The sequence below is a fragment of the Bombina bombina genome, chromosome 9 (genome assembly GCF_027579735.1).
Source record: "Bombina bombina isolate aBomBom1 chromosome 9, aBomBom1.pri, whole genome shotgun sequence".
Lineage (NCBI taxonomy): Eukaryota > Metazoa > Chordata > Amphibia > Anura > Bombinatoridae > Bombina > Bombina bombina.
The window spans coordinates 47,660,818-47,686,334 of NC_069507.1; the positions used below are offsets into that span (position 1 = coordinate 47,660,818).

At 34.5% G+C, this 25,517-nt stretch overlaps 1 protein-coding gene across 1 annotated transcript in view; it reads left to right on the forward strand.

Moving 5' to 3' along the window:
* The first annotated feature begins 419 nt into the window (after positions 1-419).
* CDHR1 (cadherin related family member 1) overlaps positions 420-25,517 on the forward strand; it is a 75,334-nt gene continuing 50,236 nt past the window's right edge. The window contains exons 1-8 of the mRNA XM_053692874.1: positions 420-549; positions 5,697-5,792; positions 8,804-8,949; positions 10,358-10,408; positions 14,589-14,678; positions 15,817-15,903; positions 24,271-24,387; positions 25,190-25,333. Coding sequence (XP_053548849.1) covers positions 420-549; positions 5,697-5,792; positions 8,804-8,949; positions 10,358-10,408; positions 14,589-14,678; positions 15,817-15,903; positions 24,271-24,387; positions 25,190-25,333 — 861 coding nt within the window. The remainder of the gene's footprint in view (positions 550-5,696; positions 5,793-8,803; positions 8,950-10,357; positions 10,409-14,588; positions 14,679-15,816; positions 15,904-24,270; positions 24,388-25,189; positions 25,334-25,517) is intronic.

Sequence of the window (25,517 nt, forward strand, 5' to 3'; positions counted from 1 at the left end):
ACATTAAAAGATTTTAGGAATACTTGTTATTGGATAAATGACAAAACCATTGTTAAATAAAATTAGGAAAGCTTTATATTCTGAACAAGCACATTGCCCCCTGGAGAGAGGATGTACCTATCTAATTATTTTTGTGATGAATATAATTAATTCTTGCAAGTCCTTAATCTCTCATATTTTGAGTGAAAGTGACCTACAAAAATCTGAACAATACAATTAATGTAAAATTAAGAAATTACAAACTGTGTATAGGGCAATTTCTTTATATCAAATACTCCCTCAGCTCCTCGAGAGGTAATTGGTCTAATTAGATACTAGGAAGAAGAGAAATAAGACGTGTCATCAGATTAGCATCTTAGCATCTGTTACCTCCCATAACACACTGAATCGTAACGCTGCCCTGAAAGGTACCAAGCACTATGGATCTTTTAAGTAAGATTTATCAAACTCCAAGCGTAAAGGGCTCAAAAATTCTCCCTGCGGTGATGAAACAAAATTGGCTCCTTTCACCATTTTTCTTGTTGTCTTTAGTTCACATTTGCCTGTCAGGTAAGTGAAATTGCTTTTCATTTCATTGTGAGATAGAGGGAGAGAAGCTATTAGTACTAGAAAGATAATCCGTCTTTATCTATCTTACAGATAGTAAGAGATATTAACCCTTCAAATTTAAGGGCCTTTTTACAGAACTTCTGAAAGGCTGCAAGAAAACAAAAAAAACCCAGAAATATATGTGAAAATGGTTTAAATTGTACATTATTGTATATTACAAACGCTGAGGGTCACTATTGCCTTAGCTAGTATGTCTATATATTGTTAAACTATAACATATCAGTAAATGTCTGATATATTTTTAGTATGTTCTTATAATTTATTGCAGGATATTTGAAACTGAAAATAAACAGTAAATATTACTTATAAAATAAGTTATGTTATTTTTGGTTTAATTATTTTCAGGTTGTTATTGCAGTTTAGTGTACATGTATAATTGGGAGTTAGGCTTGCCAGCAGTACTACATAGACATTTTGGATGTCCAGCAAGTGATCTAAAGAAAGTGGTTGATGTGGTCATAATTAGTTAAATGCCCATACCATTCCTTAGGTCAGATGTATGGCACTGCAGTCAATAAGCCATATGCCAATATAAGTTATCAAACTTAAACTAATCAGCTAAGTGTCTAGCTGAAATACCTGACTCTACAGTTAATAACTGGACATCTGGACACAATATAGAAGGATTATAGGAGGCTTACCCTTTAATTAACAAAACAAATTTGCCCTAATACAGATCTATATAAAGTAGATATCAGTATGTTATACATAACACATTGAGCCATAGAGAATGTGCCATATAAATGTCACTGTCATGTGCAATTATTCTATAGATAGTGTGTAATCAGAAAATGTGCCAGGGATAGTTTATCAGACAAGAATCGTAAGGTAAAGTGCGCTAATGAATTTAGCCAAATGATCTATGCCAATTAGTGTTTCTGGTACAGTGAAATGAGTCAGATAAATTAAATTTAAAAAAATGGGCACTCATTTCTTTTATTGTGTTTAAATATATATTATTGTTTGTGTTTATTCTTAGTAAGTTGCATTCATTTTATGTTGCTCTGGTATTTTAAACAATTTTTTGCATCTCTGATCAGAATTAGTGGACAATAAATGACTTTCCTGATAATACAAATATATATCTGTCTCTAAAATATTTTGTTTTTGTTTATAGGTTCCAAGCAAATTTGTTAAAATCTGTGATTCACTTGGCAGAAATTTTTTTGAACTCACATGATTTTTTTGTAATTATTATTGATATTTATGTGCTGTTTTAGGGGCTACTTGTGAAGAAATGTTAGCTCTTCAGAGGTGCTTGCTACTGAAAAGGAAGAGAATCCTGATTATCAGCATTAACTGCATGTGCTCTCTGTATTTATGTAATTCCCTTATTTAATATATTAGAATTAAAACTATTTATAGATTTTTTTTAATTCAGCTTAAATTTCAACCTTGCAGAATGCGTACGGTTTTATGTAGAAATGCCAGTATGTTGACAAATATCCCCCTTTCCCCTTAAGTAGGGTTAGTGATGATAATAAAATGATGTTTGCAATGGAGCAACTTTGTTTTATATTTCTGCTTATTCTGGCTTTGGCAACATTTGAATTTTCATACTTTGCAACTTTTTATTTGTAGTTTTGATGTATTTTTATGCCATTAGCAAATTGAATATGTTTTATGTCTAGCTTAATATCAGATATACACTTTGTACAGGTTTTTCTCTGCATTACACAGTAGCTGACCACTCTAGGGAGGGGCAAATATTTGTACTCATTAAAAACTGTGAATGCCTGTAAATTAGTAGATTATGTTATTTCAAATAGTTATGAAAATAATGGGATATATATATATATTATTCATTTTTTTATTGAATAACATAAAATCCTAAATGGTGGTGTTTTTTCAAGGGGAATTGATGGGACCATAAAATGTGTGTTTGAAATATTTAGGAAAATAATAATTTACTCTGTTCCTATTTAACATGTAAGCCATAGGGGGGGGGGGGACATTAAATGTATATGTAAATGAAATGAACATCAAATAACCATAAACAGCTCTAACACAGGGATATGAAATGTCTCAGCACAAGAGGCATTAAATAAAGAAACAATGTAGTGACTAGAACATATTTTATGCACAGTAATAACTGTGTTAATCGGAACCAATATGTATTCTTTATTTTTATATATATATAACTATTTTTTAAGCTATGTAAATGAGGATCTTATCTCCAAACCAGTAAAGAGCTCATCATACACTCAATTTAATTTGACCATTGGGGAGTCTAAAAAGAACCCAGACCACAATTATGGCCTTTTTTTCCAAAATATTTCTCATGCATTAGTATGTTTGCTAGTATCAATATTCAAAGCATATCTTTATTCTCTGTATATTACACTAATAAATATTTAAAGGGACATGAAAGCCCAGTGCAGATTTTTCAATAAACCACATGTATCTTTATGACCAAGTGATGACAGGAATGACATCTGCATCCAGATAATTTGTTTGTTTTTCATAATTCCCAAAATATCCTGGAGGCTTTCCCCGAACAGGGAGGTTAAGGGTACTTGTGGGTGGTAGTGTTTGGTGGAGTAGTGCTACACCTGGAGGAGTGGGGTCACATATGGGCCATGAGAGGGGCGATAGTGACAGGAGGCCCATGGAAAATGGTATAGTTGCCCTGACAAGAAAAGTTGTGGGAGGGACAGCTGTCATTTAGTTATGACATGTGGTCCTACACCATATAGGATGTGGGCCATGTGTACAATAAAAACATAACTTTCAATAGAAAAAAACGATTGTAAAAAAAAGTTTACCCCTCAAATGTATTTAATTACATTTGAAAGCCACTACTTTACCTTTCAACTACCACTTTTATGTAGCTTTAAATTAAAACATTAGTTGTATTCATGATATCCTGGTCCCATATTCTATTGTATGGCCTCTCACAAGGTTTATAGCACATCCAGTGTACTTAAATTATGCTATTTATATTTAATACCATTTATTATATCATTTAGATAAAAAATTTACCTGTTTGGTAAAATATGATTTTTGATTAACTATTTTTTAATGCACCTTAACAATACATTTTTCCTATATATATTTTTGTGTGAATGGTTCAATTATTAATTTTCTATGATTTTTATTTTACGATTTTCATAGTAATGTATGTATCTCCTTCCCATACAAAAAGGCAGTATATGCCCCTTAACGATACCCCCTGTTTTTAGGTTAAAAAGTGTGTAAATAGAAGTACTGGCAAGCATTATTACAGACTCTCGCCAGCCCAGAGACCTTTATCAAAGTTTAGTGACTCATGGGTGTGCGTAGAAGGTAGCAACTTCAGAGTAAGTTGCCTAGGAACAATACCATAGTTGTATACAAAGGGATTGGATTGCATTTCATTTACATTTGATTATCAATTATTATTATTATTATTATTAAGTTCATATTTGTAACAATAAAAAATATTAAGACAAATATTTTCAATAATGTTTATTTTTTATAAAAGCACATACTGATTAAAAAGTATCAGAATATTGTTTTTTACTTTATACATTTATGATGTAATTTTTATAAACGGTTATTTTTTTACTTTTTAAAATGTATTTACATGTTGTGCAACACCTAAAATATGTCACAGACCCAAATCTGGAACCCAAAGTTTACTGTAGACCTCTCATTGTAGAGACAGCCATAGCATACCGCTGTTATGTTGTTTTCATGGCTACATTGAAAGTATAGCACACTATGGCTGCATATAAAGTATAGCACACTATGGCTGCATATAAAGTATAGCACACTATGGCTGCATATAAAGTATAGCACACTATGGCTACATAGAAAGTATAGCACACTATGGCTGCATATAAAGTATAGCACACTATGGCTGCATATAAAGTATAGCACACTATGGCTACATATAAAGTATAGCACACTATGGCTGCATATAAAGTATAGCACACTATGGCTACATATAAAGTATAGCACACTATGGCTACATATAAAGTATAGCACACTATGGCTACATATAAAGTATAGCACACTATGGCTGCATATAAAGTATAGCACACTATGGCTGCATATAAAGTATAGCACACTATGGCTACATAGAAAGTATAGCACACTATGGCTACATAGAAAGTATAGCACACTATGGCTACATATAAAGTATAGCACACTATGGCTACATATAAAGTATAGCACACTATGGCTATATATAAAGTATAGCACACTATGGTTACATATAAAGTATAGCACACTATGGCTACATAGAAAGTATAGCACACTATGGCTACATATAAAGTATAGCACACTATGGCTACATAGAAAGTATAGCACACTATGGCTACATATAAAGTATAGCACACTATGGCTACATATAAAGTATAGCACACTATGGCTACATATAAAGTATAGCACACTATGGCTACATATAAAGTATAGCACACTATGGCTCTATATAAAGTATAGCACACTATGGCTACATAGAAATTATAGAACACTATGGCTACATATAAAGTATAGCACACTATGGCTACATATAAAGTATAGCACACTATGGCTACATATAAAGTATAGCACACTATGGCTACATATAAAGTATAGCACACTATGGCTACATAGAAAGTATAGCACACTATGGCTACATAGAAAGTATAGCACACTATGGCTATATATAAAGTATAGCACACTATGGCTACATAGAAAGTATAGCACACTATGGCTACATAGAAAGTATAGCACACTATGGCTATATATAAAGTATAGCACACTATGGCTACATATAAAGTATAGCACACTATGGCTACATAGAAAATATAGCACACTATGGCTACATATAAAGTATAGCACACTATGGCTACATAGAAAGTATAGCACACTATGGCTACATAGAAAGTATAGCACACAGCTAAATCTCATTCTCACTGAGTATAATGGTCACACAGCACCTATAGTGCCAGTTCTGCAGCAGTGCAGTGGGGTCACACATGATTTATGCCTTTGGTCTTTTCAGATCAGCAAGTACAGTTTCTGGGTGAGTTATTACAATGGAAGCTATTTCATTATTAACAAAAGGTAGTGACTTTAATCCTCACACAATATTTTAATGCATAGTTTTTTCTTCTTTTCAGTACAAACAAATTATGCTCCATATTTTTTTGATAACGGAGCTGGAAGCACTAATGGGAACATGGCACTGCTAAACCTCTCTGAAGATACGCCTGTAGGTCAGTATCACATGTTCATTTTAACACTGCGGAATCAGACTAGATATTATACATCTTATCCCCTCTCTTTATTCCAATATTTAGTTTTTTTTTGTCTCTATTTACTATTATATCCGTCTGTCTATCTATTATCTATCTATCTATCTATTACTTATCTATTTATCTATCTATTATCTATCTATCTATCTATCTATCATCTATTTATCTGTCTATTTATCTATCTATCTATTATCTATCTGTCTATCTATCTATCTATCTATCTATCTATCTATCATCTGTCTATCTAGCTATCTATCATATATCTGTCTATTTATTTATCTTTCTATCTATCTATTATCTATCTATCTATCTATCATCTATCTATCATCTATCTATCTATCTATCTATCTATCTATCTATCTATCTATCTATCTATCTATCTATCTATCATCTGTCTATCTATCATCTATCTGTCTAACTATCTATAATATATCTATCTATCTATATATATCTATATATCTATCTGTCTGTCTGTCTATCTATCAATCTAAAGTACCATCTACCTATGTCTATCTATATATCCATCTATTATCTATCTATCTATCTATCTATCTATCTATCTATCTATCATATATCTATCCCTAGCTGTCTGCATTTATCTGTCTATGTGTGTCCGTCTTTCCATCTGTCTGTCTGTGTGTCTATATATCTATCATCTATCTTTATCTGTCTGTGTCTGTCTGCCCATCCGTCCATCTGTTTTTCTATCTTTTCTATCTTTTTTCTTTTTCTATCTATCTATCTATCTATCTATCTATCTATATTTACACTTCATTGCAGAGCTTCATTTTGTGGCCCTTTGCACTGATTTAATGACTGCGATGCTGGAAAAAAGTAATCAAATATCATCTGGTGTTAATATGATAAACTAGCAGGGGTTTTTTATAATCACGAAGGTATTAATATTAATTAAGTTATTTATCATCTATCTATCTATCTATCTATCTATCTATCTATCTATCAATCATCTGTCTGTCTATCTATCTATCCATTTATGATCTATCTATAAGCTATTTATCTATAATCTATTTATCTATCTATCTATCTATCATCTATCTATATATCATTTATTTATCTATATATCTATCATCCATCTATCTATTTATCTAACTATTATCTATCTATCTAAAGTATCATCTACCTATGTCTATCTATATATCCATCTATCATCTATCTATCTATCTATCTATCTATCTATCTATCTATCTATCTATCATATATCTATCCCTAGCTGTCTGCATCTATCTGTCTATGTGTGTCTGTCTGTCCGTCCGTCCATCTGTCTGTATCTATATCTGCCTGTGTCTGTCTGTCCATCCGTCCATCTGTTTTTCTATCTATCTGTCTGTCTATCTATATTCACACTTCATTGCAGAGCTTCATTTTGCGGCCCTATACACTGATTTAATGGCTATGATGCTGGAAAAAAGTAATCAATTATCATCTGGTGTTAATATGATAAACTGCCAGGTTTTTTTATAATCACAAAGGCTTTAATATTAATTAAGTTATTTATGTATTAATATGGGTACAAGACCAATGATATGATGTGTAAATTTAACCAACATTTTCTGTCTACAAATGAAATCTTTTAAATTGCGGTATAAGCTATTTTATTGAGCATGTTGTTTAGATCAAATATTATGTGTTGTTTAGGTCGATAAACAACAACCCCCCCCCCCCCAAGGGTTTCTCAACTTCAGTCACCAAGTGTCATTTACACACCAGGTTTAAAAGATTTTCCTATCTGAAAATATGTGAATAAATTAAAATGAGGTCTATAAAAATTAACTAAGCAACTTGTTAAAAAAAAGTAGGTTGAAAAAAGTCAGATGCTGTTGGTTAACTTTGTCAGGTAAAATGGTGCTAAACTATAACTATTCTTGAAATTCTGACTTTTTGGCTTTAAAAAAATAAAACTAACCTGTGCAAAATTCTAAATGACTCAGCTTTAACTGACTTGTCAGCAGACTTACATTAAAATTGGCTGTTATTTTATTTATCATGTTAATTGATTAAATAATGTAATTTATTTACCTTTCCTTATCAGAATTGCCACATTATAATTAATACGATAATTTGGTAACTATAGCCACACTTGAGCCATACTTTATTTATGTTGATAGGTCCTACAAAATAAAAGTAAAAAACTTTAGCCATAAGATTTAAGAGACAGTAAAGTCATAATTAGACCTTCATGAGTTAGACAGAAAATACAATTTTAAACATTCAATTATTCAATTTTAAGCAACTTTCTATTTTACTTCTATTATCAAATTGTCTTAGTTTTTTGTTATCCTTTGTTGAAAAGCAGGGGCATTCGCTGATGGCAGCACTAATTTCTGTCATGTAGTGCTGCAGACGTGCATGCTACCTATCTAGCTATCTCTACAACAAAGAATAGCATGAGACCGAAGCAAATTTGAAATAGAAGTCATTTGGAAACTTCTTTAAAAATGCATTCTCTATCTGAACCATGAAAGAAAAAAAATTGGATTTTATGTCCCTTTAAAAAATAATCCAATAATGTATTTTTAGGGCTTTTGGAAAATAGCTTTGTGAGTTCAATTGAAGGGGCATATTACTCTTTTTTTTCTATCATGTATTAAAAATAGCAGCAGTTAAAGATATTAAATATATTTTTTCCAGTATGAAACGGTAAAAGTTTTTTAATTTAAGGTGAAACTCACATGATCATGTATAATAAAGTTCTAGAATTCAACTGCTCACTGGCAAATAGGAACCTATTTTCACACACCATATTCTTGTTTGCTGCAGGTTTTTTTGTGAGGAGCTATCTGTCAGTCATGTTCATGCCTAGTTTACATTTTTTTAAATAAAATGTAATTTACATGTTTCATTCTGAAACAAAGGTCTGCCTACACTGGTAAATCTAAAATCTAAAGATGTCCTTAACCATATTTTATAGTTAGTTTTTTCATCTCAATGTATTATTGTGTTGTCTTTTACAGGTACTCATATCTATTCATTAAATGGAAGCGACCCAGAGGGCTACCCTGTGACTTATGGCCTGACCTTTGACCCTGGGTTAAAACGTTATTTTGTTGTGGATCCCCTCCATGGAAATGTCACCTTAATTGAGGAACTTGACAGAGAGGTAAATGTGTGCCCCATGCATACCAGCGCTATTTACGCCTCTCATCTAAACATATTTTACCTGGTTTTAGCACAACTGAGTCATTATTTGTCTTTATGGTGCATTCTTATGTAATAATAAATGTGAGAATCTTATTGTTAAACAAATGCCTATTTGCCACTAATAGTTAAACCTATGCAAAGGGGTTTAAGCCATATACCAGTTGCCTACTGTGCCATTCCTAAACAAGGCAGAGCTCGGGATTGGCTGATGCATGTGTATGCTGGTCCTGATTGGCTTACAGGCTGTGTCCTAGTCAAGAGTTGCAATGCATTGCTCCTGGCAGTACAACTTTAACAATGTGTTTAATCCTTTGATTAAAATAATCATTCATTTAATGTAATAAGCATTTTATTATTATACTTGAATGTCTCTTTCATTGTTTTGCTTTGTTTTTCTGTAACTAATGTATAGCAGACATGTTTGTATGTCCTTATGATTAGCTCATTCTGCTTCTGACTATGCATTTCTGGCAGTTGAGGCTCTATTGGGGTACACTAAGGTTGCCACCATTGTTGGAAAAAAATATTGATTATGCAATATAGCATAAATAATTAGGAAAATAAATGACTGCACAGGAAGTGACATCAGATTTGGGCCAAACTAAAAAGAATGAAGAACCTAATAAAATAAGGTTGGACCACTAGTGGGGGCTTCTAATATGCTATTCATGCCTGCAGTCACAGCCAGTTGGATGAGCTAGTGCAGTGGTGACAACCCCCCCCAGTTCAAAGATCAACTAGAGCAGATGTAGCCCTGACAGCTTCCCTAGTGGTTGTGAGCTGGGGCGGGTGGCAAATGATCTGGAACTAGCTCCGCCTTGACATCTGCACTAGCAGTAAATAAGCAGATAAGGATGGGCAGAGAGGGTGCCCTGTCCCTGGAGCAGCGGCCCCCGAAATGGAGAGCTTGTCCCTTCTGTGAGGGCTCTATGCCTAGCCCTGAAGTGGGTGACCTATGCCTGCATAGGAGGCCTGTTGTACTGGGGCCCTGTAGTGTGGGGTTTGGCTCTGGAGAGTGGGGGGCCCTGGAGTGATCTGTGGCTGTACCCTTCCATTTTTGTTGGAGGTCCTGTTCCTGGTGGTCTCAGGCCCTGGTGGGTGCTAGGGGCGAGGATGTGGACCCTTCCCTAATTTTTGCCCTGGGCCCTGGTTGGTCTCAGTCCGTCCCTGGTTATAAGATGGCTAGTATAGAAAGTGAGTTTTAGCAGGTGGCACACTTTAAACGAAATCCTGATGCCCTTACCTGCTGTTTTACTGCATTGTCTGTTGAATGTCATATCATAATTATTCTTGTCTCCTACCTGATTTTAATACATATCATGTTTTTCCACATGGTTTGATTTTCTTTGTGTTGTTTTTTTTTTTAGAAGCAGGATGAGATTGAAGCAATTGTCATCATATCAGATGGGCTCAATACTGTAAGTTTTAAACAACAATATTTACCCAAACAAACTGTATTTCTCCTATTCTGAAGCATTGCAGGGCTTCAAGAAAAGTAATTAACCCCTTGAGTGCTAATGAGCCGTCACTAGCACTCTCCCAACTTGAGAGAGATCTGGGGGCTCCCACCCGCTCCTACCCCAGCGATCGGTGCTGCATAATGAAAGGCATCGCCGGGGCTTCCGTTTTGCGTGGTGACGTCACGCGCAATAAACATGATGACGTCACCGCACAACTTTATCTAACATTAACAATGTTAAATATAGGAGCAGGGGGCATGCTGCTTAGAAGCCTGTATCTCAGGCATCTAAGCAGCTACAGACCCCCAAGACCCACCGTTGGAAAGGTAATCGCCTAACCTTTCCAACGGTGTAAGTCTTGGGGATCTGAAATAAATAAAAAAGAAGTAAAAAAAAAATATTTTTACAAATATTAAATAAAAAACCCTTTAAGAAAACCTTAGCACCCAGGTGGGAAAGTGCTTAGCACTCAAAGGGTTAAATAATGTAGCAAAATGCATAATTGTAACAAACGATTTTATGGGAGATAAAATAAATATGTTAATTGTATATTCAGAAATAACATGATTTGTTATATATAGTTTTAGCTAGAACAATTAAAGGGACATAAAGAGCAACATTTTTCTTTCATGATTCAGATAGAACATAGCATTTTAAACAACTTTCCAATTTACTTCTATTATCAAATTTTCTTTGCTTTCTTGTTATCCTTTGTTGAAAAACAAGGATTTAAGCTCAGTGTGCACGTGTCTGCATCTTATATGGCATCAGTTTTGCAGCAATGTTATACATTAGCAAGAACATTAAATGGCAGGATTGGCAGCACTATTTCCTGTCATGTAGTGTTCCAGACACGTGCACGCTACTTATCTGATATCTCTTCAACAAAGAATAACAAGAGTAGATAGAAAATTTGATAATAGAAGTCAATTTTAAACTTTTTTAAAATTGTGTTTTCTATCTGAATCATAAAAGAAAACATTTGGGTTTCATGTCCCTTTAACGCTCTGTGCTGAAACCCAAAGTCATGTGATGCTACTCAGCAGCTTAGCTCCTTGTTTAAATGGACAGAAAAGTCAAAATTAATGTTTGTTGATTTAGAAAGTTTAAGTTATTTTAGACAACTTCGCAATTCTAGTATCAAATGTGCTTTGTTCTTTTGGTATCCTTTGTTGAAGAGCAAATCTAGGTAGGCTTGTAGCTGTTTAGGAGTGAGCATGTGTCTTTAGCTCTCTATAGCTGCAGTGTTTGCAATAATGGCCAGATTACAAGAGGCGCACTATTAAGCACTGCTGGTAGTAAACTTTTAATGCAGGCAGATTAACGAGCGTATTACAAGTTGAAAGTAAATTGTTTGCACGTGAGCAAAATCCGATGCATGCTAACTTCAGGCCTTTGGATATCATGACCGCGTTAACTTCTTCACCCCATAGGATTCAATGGAGCGCACTTTAAAAATAAACCCTGACACAACATTAGACCTACAGCACTAATCCCGAAAGTAACTATAAATATTTTTTATTCCAGTGTTCTTCACATAGAAGAAAATGCTCTTTTTATTTTTAAATATATATAAAATTATTTTTTTGTAAAATATCCATACCTTTATATGTATATGAATATATAGGTATAGCTATATACACAGATATATATATTTAAGGAAATCTTTTCACCACGCTATAAATATTCAGGTGAACTTAGGACCAGTAATGACTGGCGCTAGTTTTTCACTTAAGCAAATCCAATACGCTCAAATTTAGCCTACTTTCAACTTGTAAAACGGGCGGAAGTTAGCGCAGTTGTGATATTGGTTATCACAACCCACGCTAACAATAGCGCGCCACTTGTAAACTAGCCCAATGTAACCATGACAACACCTTCTCAGTCACTAGATGATGCTAAGCCCCCTTACAATTCACTGTTTAGTTCTTCTTGTTTGGTCTGTTTTATTTCCCTATTTTCTTTGTTACTTGTTTACTTTTACGTACTGCCTGATGTGATTTTGTTGAATATGGTACAGATAGCCTTCCCATCCACTTGTTCAACTCAAGAACTATTGAGTGTACTAGTTAATTAAAGATACCCACAAAAAGCTGAATATTTTGCATAACGACCTGTATATAACTGAGATATGATATAAATTGGTGGAGACTTAGGTGAGCAATAGAAATATCTGTGCTTAGTGTCGCACAAAAGCGAAATACCCCGTTGGTAATATTAATTAATTGCAGACTTTTTATCTCATGATCACAGCATGAACAAACTGCATCATGCTTTATTTTTTTCGTGGAAAATGCTAATTATTCTAAACAATAATCTCAAAGAGACAGTCAAGTCAAACTTTCTTGATTCAGATAAGGCATGTAATGTTAAACTTTCCAATTTATTTTTATCACCAAATTTGCTTTGTACTCTTGGTGTTCTTTGTTGAAAGTTAAACCTAGATAGGCTAATATACTAATGTCTAAGCCCTTGAAGGCCGCCTCTTATCTTAGTGCATTTTTACAGTTTTTCACAGTTTGACACTACCAGTTCAAGTGTGTCGTATAGGTAACCTTGTGCTCACTCCTGTGGAGTTATTTATGAGTCAGCACTGGCTAAAATGCAAGTCTGTCAAAAGAACTGAGATAAGGGGCAGTCTGTGCAGAGGCCTAGATGCAAGGGAATCACAGGGGTAAAAAGTATATTAATACAAGAGTGTTGGATATGCAAAACTGGGGAACGGGTAATTAAGGAATTGTCTATCTTTTTTAAACAGTAAAAATGTTGGTGTAGACTGTCCCTTTAAGGGAAACAACTTTAAAATTGTCATAGACAAATCTTAAAAAGCCCACAGTTTTCGAATTCAAATATTTTGATTTAATTTTATAAACAAGTGTTTTTTCCTAGATAAAGCACATAACCATATTTTTACAAATATTCATGGACACTAGACTTGTGCGAGGTGGAAAATTTGTTTCGGTTCTTTTCGGATACATTAGAATGTATTCATTTCGGATTTGAATAAATTCGTATTATTCGGTTCAGATTTGATTAATAAATTCGGAAGTTCAGTATGTGTTAGGTGGGATGTGCTATGTATTAGACTAGTATTATGTACTGTATATTAGGTGTAACCCATCTGAATCAACATAAGTACCAACCTCACAGGTACCAGCTACATAATATGCACAGAGCTAGCAGAGGTATATAACCTAATATACAGTACATAATCCTAGTGTAATACACAGCACATCCCACCTAAGTACTAACCTTACTACATAATGTGCCCTGCACAGAGCTAGCAGAGTGATATAACCTAATATACTGTACAATACTAGTGTAATTGTGATTAGTCCATGGCCATTCAAATGTAACGAAAAAATCCAAACTAATTTGGATTTATTAGTTACAAATGCATTCGGATTAGTTTAGTTTCGTTGCTAGGGTAATTCGGAAATTCGAATTGATCCAAAGCTCCAAATTTGACAAATTTCTCCGAATTTCGATTTGGAACAAAACTAGACTTGTGCGCGGCAGAAAAATTTGTTTCGGATCGATTTGGGATGTTTTCGAATTTCGTTTTCGGATCAATTCGAATTTGGATACATTCTAATGCATTCATTTCGGATTCATTCGGATTTTAATAAATTCAGATGTATTCGGATGTATTCAGTTCGGATTTGATTCGTAAATTCGGAAGTTCGGTATGTGTTAGGTGGGATGTGCTGTGTATTAGACTAGTATTATGTACTGTAATATTAGGTGTAACCCATAGAAGAATGATATAACCTAATATACTGTACAATACTAGTGTAATTGTGATTAGTCCATGGCCATCCGAATGAACAAATTCGGATTTATTGGTTAGTTTCAGTGCTATGGTAATTCGGAAATTCGAATCGATACAAAGCTCCAAATTTGACAAATTCGTCCGAATTTTGATTCAGAATGAAACAAAACGCACATGTCTAAACAAAACGAAATGCATGTCTAATGGACACACTACAACGTTTAAAGCATTAAGAACTGTGCCTACAAAATAGTTTGACGCTGGTACTAAATTAATATAATTACAAATCAGTTTTCAGTAAAACTTGGATGTGTTTAAGTGTTTTATGGTAAATTTTACTGTCTTTTTTTTCCATTTTAATCGTAGGTTGCCGAGAAAGTGAGGATTCTCATAACCGATGCGAACGACGAGAGCCCAGAGTTCCTTAATACACCGTATATTGTGAATGTGCCAGAGGTCAGTTCACTTTTATACTTTTATTTCTATATATTGTAAATAGCAAATGCGAAACAGAAACACACACACACATATATATATATATATACGTATTTATATTTATGTGAACTTTCTTATGTGCTGCACTTGGCAACAACATTCTATCAGCATTAAAGCGACACTCAAGTCAATATTAAACTTTCATGATTCAGATAGAGCATGCAATTTTAAACAACTTTCCAATTTACTTCCATTAACAAAATGTGCTCCGTCTTTTTATATTTACACTTTTTGAGTCACCAGCTCTTACTGAGCATGTGCAAGAATTCACAAAATATACGTATATGCATTTGTGATTGGCTGGTGGCTGTCACATGATGCAGTGGGTGTGGAAATAGACATAACTGAAATTTGTCAGAAAAAATTCTACTACTCATTTGAAGTTCAGACTAAGGAGTAGATTTACCAAGAAGCAGATGCTGCAATATACCCCCCGTAGTTTCCTGCTTAACTAACTTAAGTTAAGAAGCTGCTCCTTAACTTGCCTGCCACCTTTTAGCGAATTATGTCCGCCCAGCATTTAAAGGGACATGAAACCCAAAATGTTTCTTTCATGATTAAGATAGAGAATACAATTTTAAACAACTTTCCAATTTACTTCTATTATTTAATTTGCTTCATTCTCTTGTTATTCTTTGATAAAAGGTTTGTCTATGAAAGCTCTGGAGCAGCTGAGACTCTAGGTTCTAGCTGCTGATTGGTCGCTGCATATATATATACTGATTGCCATTGGCTCACCCATGTGTTCATTTGGAAACCTGTAGTGCATTGCTGCTCATTCAACAAATGATACCAAGAGAATAAAACAAATTAAATAATAGAAGTAAATTAGAAAGTTTTTTTTTTTAAATTGTATTCTCTATCTGAATCATGTAATAATTGTTTTGGGTTTCATGTCCCTTTAATAAATTGACCCCTAAATGCTATTGTCTTTTTATTATGCATTTGTGGATTATGCAAATTTCCTGTATTCACTGGTCCTTTAAATGTTGCTGCTGTGATATTGCTTTTAATGTCACTGTGATGCTGTCAACTAATGCAGCAGTTGATTAAATTAATGGCATTTATAGCAACTTATTTTACAATCTTTTGATTTTAGGACACTCCTCCAGGAAGCAGCATTTTCCAGGTACAGGCACTGGACAAAGACACAGGGTCTGGTGGGAGCATCACGTATCTCATACAGGTAAGTCGTCCGTTTTGAATCTGAAATATATGTACCTATTGTTCGTATCATTTTATCTTTAGCAATGAATTCTCCTATTGGTGGATTTCAAGAGTTGCTGTTCATGAAAAGCAAAACGAAGCTTTACAATAGCAACAGGGATAGTTGATGATTTAGGAAAAGGTATTATTGTAAGAAAGAAAACAATGTGAGTTTTGGGATTTTTATTGAAAAATAAAAACATACAAAAAAAACCCCAATTATTAAACAAAATTATGAAATCATTATCCCATACCTTAGATCAAGCAACAACAAAAAAGAGCCTGCACCGCATCCTATCTTCAATAACACTAACGTTAGGTGGCTAATCTTGAATGAACATTTAGTTAACAACGGCAGATATGGCCGCCAAACTCCTCCCCCTGTTACGTAGGAGGCTTCTTCTCTAACTCTTTATCCAATGCGAATCACATTCTCGGCGAGATTCTTTAGCCACATTCACGCAGACACTGCTCTATTTCTAATAGAACAGTGTCCCTGTGAACGAGTATGGGTTTAAACAAGAAACAAGAAGCCTCCTACGTAACAGGGGGCGGAGTTTGCGCCATATCTGCCGTTGCTAACTAAATGTTCATTCAAGATTAGCCACCTAACGTTAGTGTTATTGAAGATAGGATGCGGTGCTGGCTCTTTTTTTTTGCTTGATCTAAGGTATGGGATAATGTTTTCATCGGTGTTGAATGTCCCTTTAACTGAACAGAGTTCTTTCTTCTATTGCACATGTGTGAACAACAATGCACATTCATACTCCATATACTGTACATTTACACGGTTGTTATTGGCAGCAAGGGTCTTTTTGTTCTGGAAGATAGATGAAGAATCTGTGGGGGGAAAAAAACATTAAAATACTTGTGATAAAATAAAGATTCGTCATTCACTGCAAAAATGCTTTTATGAGCATGTAACTCCCCTTCTCAAATCCTTAGGGAATGTGTAACATCTCCCTAATACCAAACAAGTATGTTTTTTTTATTTTGATATTGTGCAGGGTTTGCCAGCTTTCCTTTACAATACCGGACTATCTATTTGTAGGTGACTGGGCATAGGTGGGGGTCATACAACGGCCCTCCCCAATTTTTAGCTAATGATGATTTTATCCCTTTGGCTGCCAATCACATACAAATCAGTGATTTTAGCTCTTTGGCAGCCAGTAACACACAACAATGATTTTACTCCCCATGACTTTCTTTACACACACAGAACAGCACTTTTAAACCCTCATGGTTACCAGTTAAAAATCACAAATCAGATATTTCAATGGCTACACCTAACACACACAGAGAAGTGTTTTAACACCCTGCGGGACTGCTAAAAAAACATAACACAGTGTTTTGTTTTTTCACCCTCCCTGGCTGCCAGTAATACATGAAGATATGTGTGCAGTGTTGTTTTATTCTGGGCAATATTTTTAATGCAAAGAGGTTTGAAGGACTTTAAAATGTAGTTTCCAATAAGGGTATTATAAAAAAAAAAAAATGAACATTTAAAGGGACAGTCTACTCCAGAATTTGTATTGTTTAAAAATATAGATAATCCCTTTATTACCCATTCCACAAATTTGTATAACCAACATTTTTACATTGAAGGAATAGTCTAGTCATGATTCAGATAGAGCATGCAACTTTCTAATTTGCTCCTATTAACGTTCTCTTGGTATCTTTATTTGAAAAGGCAAGATTGTAAGCATGGGAGTCAGTCCATTTTTGGTTCAGCACCTGGGTAGTACTTTCTGATTTGTGTCTAAATGTAGCCACCAATCAGCAAGCACTACCCAGGTACTGAACAAAAAGTGGTCCGACTCCTAAGCTTACATTTAAATAAAGGTACCAAAAGAATGAAGAAAAGAAGAGTAAATTAGGAAGTTGCTTAAAAGTGACTGCTCTATCTGAATCATGAAAGTTTGATTTTGACTAGACTATTCCTTTAATATACTTTTTACCTCTGTGATTACCTTGCCTTGTATCTAAGCCTCTGCAGACTGCCCCCTTGTTTCAGATCTTTTGACAGACTTGCATTTTAACCAATCAGTGCTGACTCATAAATAACTCCACAGGAGTGAGCACAATGTTTATCTATATCGCACACATGAACTAGCAATTTCTAGCTGTGAAAAACTATCATCATACACTGAGATAAGGGGCGTCCTTCAAAGATTTAGAAATTAGCATATGAGCCTACCTAGGTTTAGCTTTCAACAAAGAATACCAAGAAAACAATCAAATTTGATGATAAAAGTAAATTGGAAAGTTGTTTAAAATTGCACACCCTATCCAAACCATGAAAGTTTACTTTTGACTTGACTGTCCATTTAAGCGTCCAGTATTTTTCATATAGATTTCAACTGGGCATCCTGCTGAGATACTGGACTGTCCAGATGAATACTGGACACCTTGCAACCCTAATTGTGTGCTGTTCCTTGTTTACCAATATCTCTATCTATCTATCATCTATCTATCTATCTATCTATCTATCTATCTATCTATCTATCATCTATCTATATTACATTATATTTATTATATTACATATTGTATTAAATATTAATGTCATTCCAAATTCTAATCACCCAACTGAAATATAGATTGTAAGCTCTTTACAAGCATTGTCTAATATTTTTTACGAGTATGTTAGCTTATATTCTTCCTTATTTTTCATGTTGTACTTTTTGGATATGTTAGATGACTGTATTTAAAATATAATACTAATTATGTCCATTTTACTGTTCTATAATTGATATGTTGAAGTATTTAATAGCTTGTTTTACTAACTAGAACTGTAATGTGTTTTTTATGTTGGAGCAACATATACCTGCACTATGCACTGATGTGTTTCCCCCCTTTGCAAAATGATATTTGCTGTGAAACATCACAATTTTTTACCTGCTATCTAAAATTACTATACCTTTCCATTTAGTTAAACATAATTTGATATAAGTGGTATAAAAAAAAAAACATTAATTCTCTGTATCTTTTAACTTCTTTCACAATCTGGCAACACTTCCTCTGCGTTAAAATATGCAGCTTTTCATAGCTAGAGAAAAACATCTGTTTCTGGGCCTGTGCTTTGTCTTTGGTGTAGGCCCTCGGCATTTTCATGTGGTTTTTACTCACACTTTCTGTTTTCACACTTTGCTCACACTATACAGTAGTTGCTTATGCTGTTGCTATGGCAACAGCATCTAAGATAATTTCAAGTCAATGCCAATGTCTATATTCTCTAATTTATAAGGTTGTTATATCTCAGTTGAGAGGTTTCATGGTATTTTTTATTTATTTTGAGTTTCGTGGTATTTACTAAAACTTTTTTATTCCTCTGTCTCTCCTCAATCCTTCACTCACATTATTCCTAAAATGAGACCCCCAGCATACATATAATCATAAATTAAATTGAGTTCCTGTTAGGCAGAACACTGAGTTCATTACATTGACAAATACAGATGAATTAAAGCAGGGATTATGTGCTCAGGCAAGCAGATGATAACAGTTTGATGTATTCAAAACTCCTGCAAGAACATCCATTCAAATGAGCTGAGCCCTCTCTCTTTTTATGTCATACCCCACTGGGATGTTAATTTCTTCTGCTGCCCCCTGGTTCAAATGCCTTTGCAAAGTATTGCAGCCTTAACATTTTCTATATAGGTGGCGGTTTCAACAGGTCAAAGCAGCCATTTCAAATGACAAATAAAGATAATGGAGTAATTTGCAAATTATTTAAAACACTTTGGCCTAGTTTCTATTGGTGTTGTAAACTACTTCAACTGGTGGTAGCATAAATCCTCTACATATACTTTAATAGAGGTAGCTGTTGTTACCACCATTTTACAAAGTATACAACAGCTATGGAAACTAGGTCTTTAGAAGGTACAATGTATCAATGGAAACATATTCATGGGTAGAAAACATTAACATGCATCTTAAAGGGAAATGAAACTCAATTTTTTAAACACCTTTTCAGTGTACTTGTATTATCTAATTTGTTTTGTTTTCTTTGAATCCTTTGGTGAAAACAATACCTAGGTAGGCCCAGGAGCTGCTGATTGGTGGCTGCACATATATGCCTCATGTTACTGGTCCACCCAATGTGGTCAGACAGCGCCTAGTAGTGCATTGCTGCTTCTTCAACAAAGGATATCAAGAGAATAAAGCAAATGAGATAATATAAGTAAATTGGAAAGTTGATTAAAATTGTATGATCTGTCTGATCTGTGAAAGAAAAATGTTGGGTTTCATGTCCCTTTAAGTTATTAAGAGGAAGTAATAATCTTATTTTTGTCTGTGCATTGTTTACAAGGCCATATAATTTTAAACTTATTACCATTTTATTTATTTTGCAATTAAATGTTACTGTATTTAGCACAATCTTTTTAATAATAATAAAATAATACAATGTAACTTAAATACTCTGGCATTTTCTCCTGTGTGCCAATCACCCGTCATCTCCTGCTTCAAGCTCTTATGTTAGTAAATATCCAATAATTTCACACAAACTCCAAGTGTTTGGAAGCCAGCGTTAAAGTGATGGTAAACTCCACTATTGGTAAATTACAGATTTAAATTATTTAATATAATATCTATTAAACCGCATTAACTTTTTAACCTTTTTATATGTGCTTTTATTATAATTTACACATATTTAGAAACTGTTGTAGCGCCGCATCGCTCCGCCCCTTATATTTCCTTTACTGAATACACTAGACACTCATCTTGTTTTCACCCTCTCTGCACGTCATAGAATTTGCGCGCTCCCTATTCTGATATTTTCAACGCATGCGCATTGTTGAAAAGGATGTATACCAAGTAAACATTGAGTCACGAGATTCAATGTTTACTTGGTTACGTCTGAATAAAAATATTGTTGTGATCAAGATCGAGTAAGCGAGAGATCAGTCCCTTAGAAAACGAGCAAAAAAAGTGACTATAACGAATGCGTTCCCAAGAAAATGCACGCGCAAATTCGTCATAGATATTGAATGCTCCTGATTGGATGCGCGTCTTGGAAGTAAAATAGAATATTGCGCATGCGCATAGCGGGTTGCATAGGAGTAAGCCTGTCTGGTGACAGGCTTGCTGATTGGTACCAAAAAATAAACATTGAAAATTACGTCACAGGGGGCTGGAGATGGAACGCATAAGACGGACCGAGAAATAAAAGTTTTCCAAGTATTTTTTCATATATTTGATTAGATGAAATTTTGTGTGTGTAATTAATGTAATCAAACAGGATAATTAATATAATCTATTTATGTGGAGTTTACCATCCCTTTAACAATAAAAAATATAGCCCTAAGAAGGAAACGTCATTAAAGAAGTGCTCAAGCATAGTTGAAATCACGGCTAAAATATGAACATACTAACGCAATTGAACTGCAAACTAATGCAATGCCTAACATCTTTTGCTTCCCTTGTTCCCATTCAGTGTCATATTATCTTATTTTGTGTTTGTTCTATGCTTTGTTCAATTTAACCTTAGGAAACGTTATATTATTACTGCCTTATGTAGAGATTATAGACTTTTATATTGAGAGCAATTTGGAGACTGAGTGATAGGATTTGTCTGAGTAGTATGCAGTCTTGAATAATACTACTATAGGTGTTAAGATGTATATTTCAAGTTCAGTTATATCACTGCTAGGGTGTGGATTAACATTCGTATATATTTATGTTATTGTCTTTATAATGTCCAACCTAATGTATTTCCTACTGAAACCCAGCTCACTGCAGGTCCTCCCTTCATATCCTATTGGGATGCGGGATGTTGCTCTGGGCCGGCTGTCAGCGGCCGAGGCGGCCGGTCGGGCGTTGTCCTGTGTCGCTTAATTCTTATGTAATGCCTATAAATAGAGTTATATGAATAACAAACTTTTAAGGGATTTGACACAGATAGTCGCATCACTGCATGGGAGAATTGGCGAATTCACGCTCAGGTTTCCTATATGGTTATAATGTTTGATGCCTCCACTATATAGGGCGAAGAAGGAGAAGGCGCTTTCCTTTGACTTTGTGAGATATTGAATGGGTTTATAAGGCTAAGCCTATTGATGAGCGATAGTTTAGGGATTGGCTACATCCAGAGCTTTATTGAGTTTCTCCTCACATGTTTTACATTGCGCTAGCATAGAAATACTCTTCAATATCTTACGAGCCGGGAGGGGTGTTTACTTATTGCTATAACCTATAATTTATATCATATGGCCCAAGAGTGGTCTCTAAGTAACTATCATCCAGCTTGTCTTTAGTATATCAGTTGGCCCATAAGTGGCCGGTTAAATAGTTACCATATATATAGATTTAATCAGAAAAGACATATTATATGTCCATACACGTTGCGTTTGAAGGTGCAAATAGTAGAATTACGTCTAGAGCAGTGTCCCTAACTGAGATGTACTTGAATACTCTAATGCTGGCAATTCTTTGAATAACCATTTTGGTGCTGCGAGATTACCTTCCCATGCTTGCGTTGCTAGCAGACTGCACATGCTCAGGTTGTGGTTAGGTGCAATGATACAGTGCGATTAAGACAGTCTATATCTGTAAATTTTTTGCATAACATGTACACACTATATCTAATAACACTATTGTTTAGTTTTGGACATTCATTATTGTATGTGTGTATCAAAAATCAGATAAGAGATGTCATATGTCCTTATAGGCTGTTATTGCAGATCCTTATAGAAAAATTGCTGTTGGAACAGTGTTATTAACTGCAATTCATTTAGGTCTTTTATCGCTAGCAGTTCTAAGACGGCACAATTACCCTTGTGCAGCATTGTTTGGGAATCAATTTAGTAATATGCTACTATTACTCCAGGATCATGGCACCATTAGAAGGTATATTTTAATAGTTGGATACTGCACCATATCCTATTCTAGATGATCCATCTTTTATAAATCCGTTAACTAATATATGCACTATGTATCTACCTTATTAACTGTTTAGTGTTGGACATCCTATATTGTATGTATGTATTTGACAAATATCTCAATAAAAAATCATTTAAAAAAAAGAAAAAAAAAAGAAGTGCACAAGTGGAACAAAGCTATTTGTTATTACTTTAAAGTTGTAATCTCCTCTACAAATGTTATTATGGATACATTTAAAAGGAACATATCAGATAACTAAGTTAACTCTTTCAATGCAATGCTGCAATATTCAATCTGTGTTCTACTGCATTGCTATTGTAATCAAACTGTGAGTGTCCCTTTAAGATGAGGTTTATGAGCTCACACAAAACATCTTTTAGCTAAGCTGAGATCCAGGTTTGTTTTTATATAAAGTTAAAGTACAATTGGTATATGACTTAGCAGGATGCCCTTTGTGTGTGCTGCATAGGGACAAATGAAGGGAGTGGCATTTGAGAACCCGAGATTATGGTAAAGTGGGGTGCAAGCAAGGAGCTGATACTAGTCTGAACATAGAGGTTCTGTTAATGAAAAATGGTTACACAGCAGGTTTATATGTGTTAAAGGAAAATATTACCCATATACTAAATCACATAAAAGAGATGCAGCATATTTGTAAAAATCTGACTAGAAAATATCACATGAATTTCTCTATGTATAAAATAAAGATATTTAACCACAAACATTTCTCAGTTGCCACATCCCATTGTAGAGAAACTTTAACAGCCAATTAGAACGCTTGCTGCAGGACTAGATAGGGAGGATGCATCGGAATTGTACAGGTATTTCCCGCCTCAGTTTAAGGAAGTTTACTATGAAATCTCACAAGATCATGTTAAAATCTCAAGAGATTATGTCAAAATCCTACAGCATGAAACAGAAAGCAAAATGTGAACTCAGCACTAATGATGCTAATTGACTGTGTATTAAAAAAACATAATTTATGCTTACCTGATAAATTTATTTCTCTTGTAGTGTATCCAGTCCACGGATCATCCATTACTTGTGGGATATTCTCCTTCCCAACAGGAAGTTGCAAGAGGATCACCCACAGCAGAGCTGCTATATAGCTCCTCCCCTCACTGCCATATCCAGTCATTCGACCGAAACAAGCTGAGAAAGGAGAAACCATAGGGTGCAGTGGGCAGCACTAATGATGCTAATTGACTCTTTGTTTGTTTGTTTTTTCACCATGTAGATCAAAGGGAAAGGGGATTGAATATATAATCTGTTAAGGAAATAAATCCACATATTTGGATAATTAATTATTTAAAAAAATATATATATATATATCTAAAATAGGAGTAGCATTTTTTTCCTTCCACTTTTTTTTCATTAGCCTGTCATATATGCAATACAGATTTGCTTTGCTTACTTGAATAAGTTCCTCTATCTTCATTTTTACAATGTTTATAATATGTTTTATTTTCAGAACACCCATATGACCAAATTTACGATTGATCGTCACAGTGGAATTTTGAGGATAAAAGAGGGGGTGTCTCTGGACTTCGAAAAGTCAAGAACTCATTTTGTAACAATATTAGCAAAGGTGCGTTACCTTGTTGTCAATCAGCAAATCTTACGTTTAAGTTTAGGGGTTAATAGTTTAATTTAGGTTGTTGCAATGTGGGGGGCTGGTGGTTTAGGGGTTAATAGGTTTATTTAGTGGTAGTGATGTGGGAGGCCAGAGGTTTAGGCCTTAATAACTTTAATTAGTGGCGGCGATGTCGGGAAATGGCGGAATAGGGGTTAATATCTTTATTATAGTGTGGGCGATGTTGGGGTGCGGGGGAATAGGGGTTAATAACTTTAGTATAGTGGCAACAATGTCGGGGAGCGGCGGAATAGGGGTTAATATATTTTATTAGTGGCGGCGATGTCGGGAGCAGCAGATTAGGGGTTAATAACTTTAAAATAGTGTTTGCGATGCAGGAAGGTCTCGGTTTAGGGGTTAATAGGTAGTTTATGGGTGTTAGTGTACTTTGTAACAGTTTAGTTATGAGTTTTGTGTAACAGTTTTGTTGCGTAAAACTCATAACTACTGCTTTCAGATGACGGTACGGAACTTGTCATTATAGGGTGTAATGCAAGCTTTTTAGCCTCACCGTAATGGCTGCGTTGCTGTTTTAACTCTGAAATGGCCATTTTTTCTGCGTTAAAACACGAACGCACAACTTGTAATCTACCAGTACCTGATAGATTGTTAATATTGTTTATAGATTATCTTTGTGTTTACTGAAGTTATCAATTGTATGTTTTATTAAAAGGAAAAAAGTAGTAGAAATCTCTAAGATAAAATAATATGAAATCATCAAAAATGTATCATTTTGTTTAATAACTGTGACTTTAAGGATGGAGGTGGTAAACTGCTGGGGAAATACCAAGTTCTTTCATCAACTACTACAGTGACGATCAATGTTGAAGATGTGCAGGATTCGCCTCCAGTATTTCTAGGGACGCCATACTATGCGTATGTTTACGAGGACACCGTGATGGTAAGTCGGCTCACACATTTTAATATCAGATTTGATTCCGTATTTTTCTAATATATTAGAGCTGATCAATCAGTTGGACTTTTCTGAAAATATACAATATTAAAGGGACATGTTACCCATATGCTAAATCACCTGAAAGTGAGGCAGCATATATGTTCAAATCGCACTAGAAAATCTCACATGA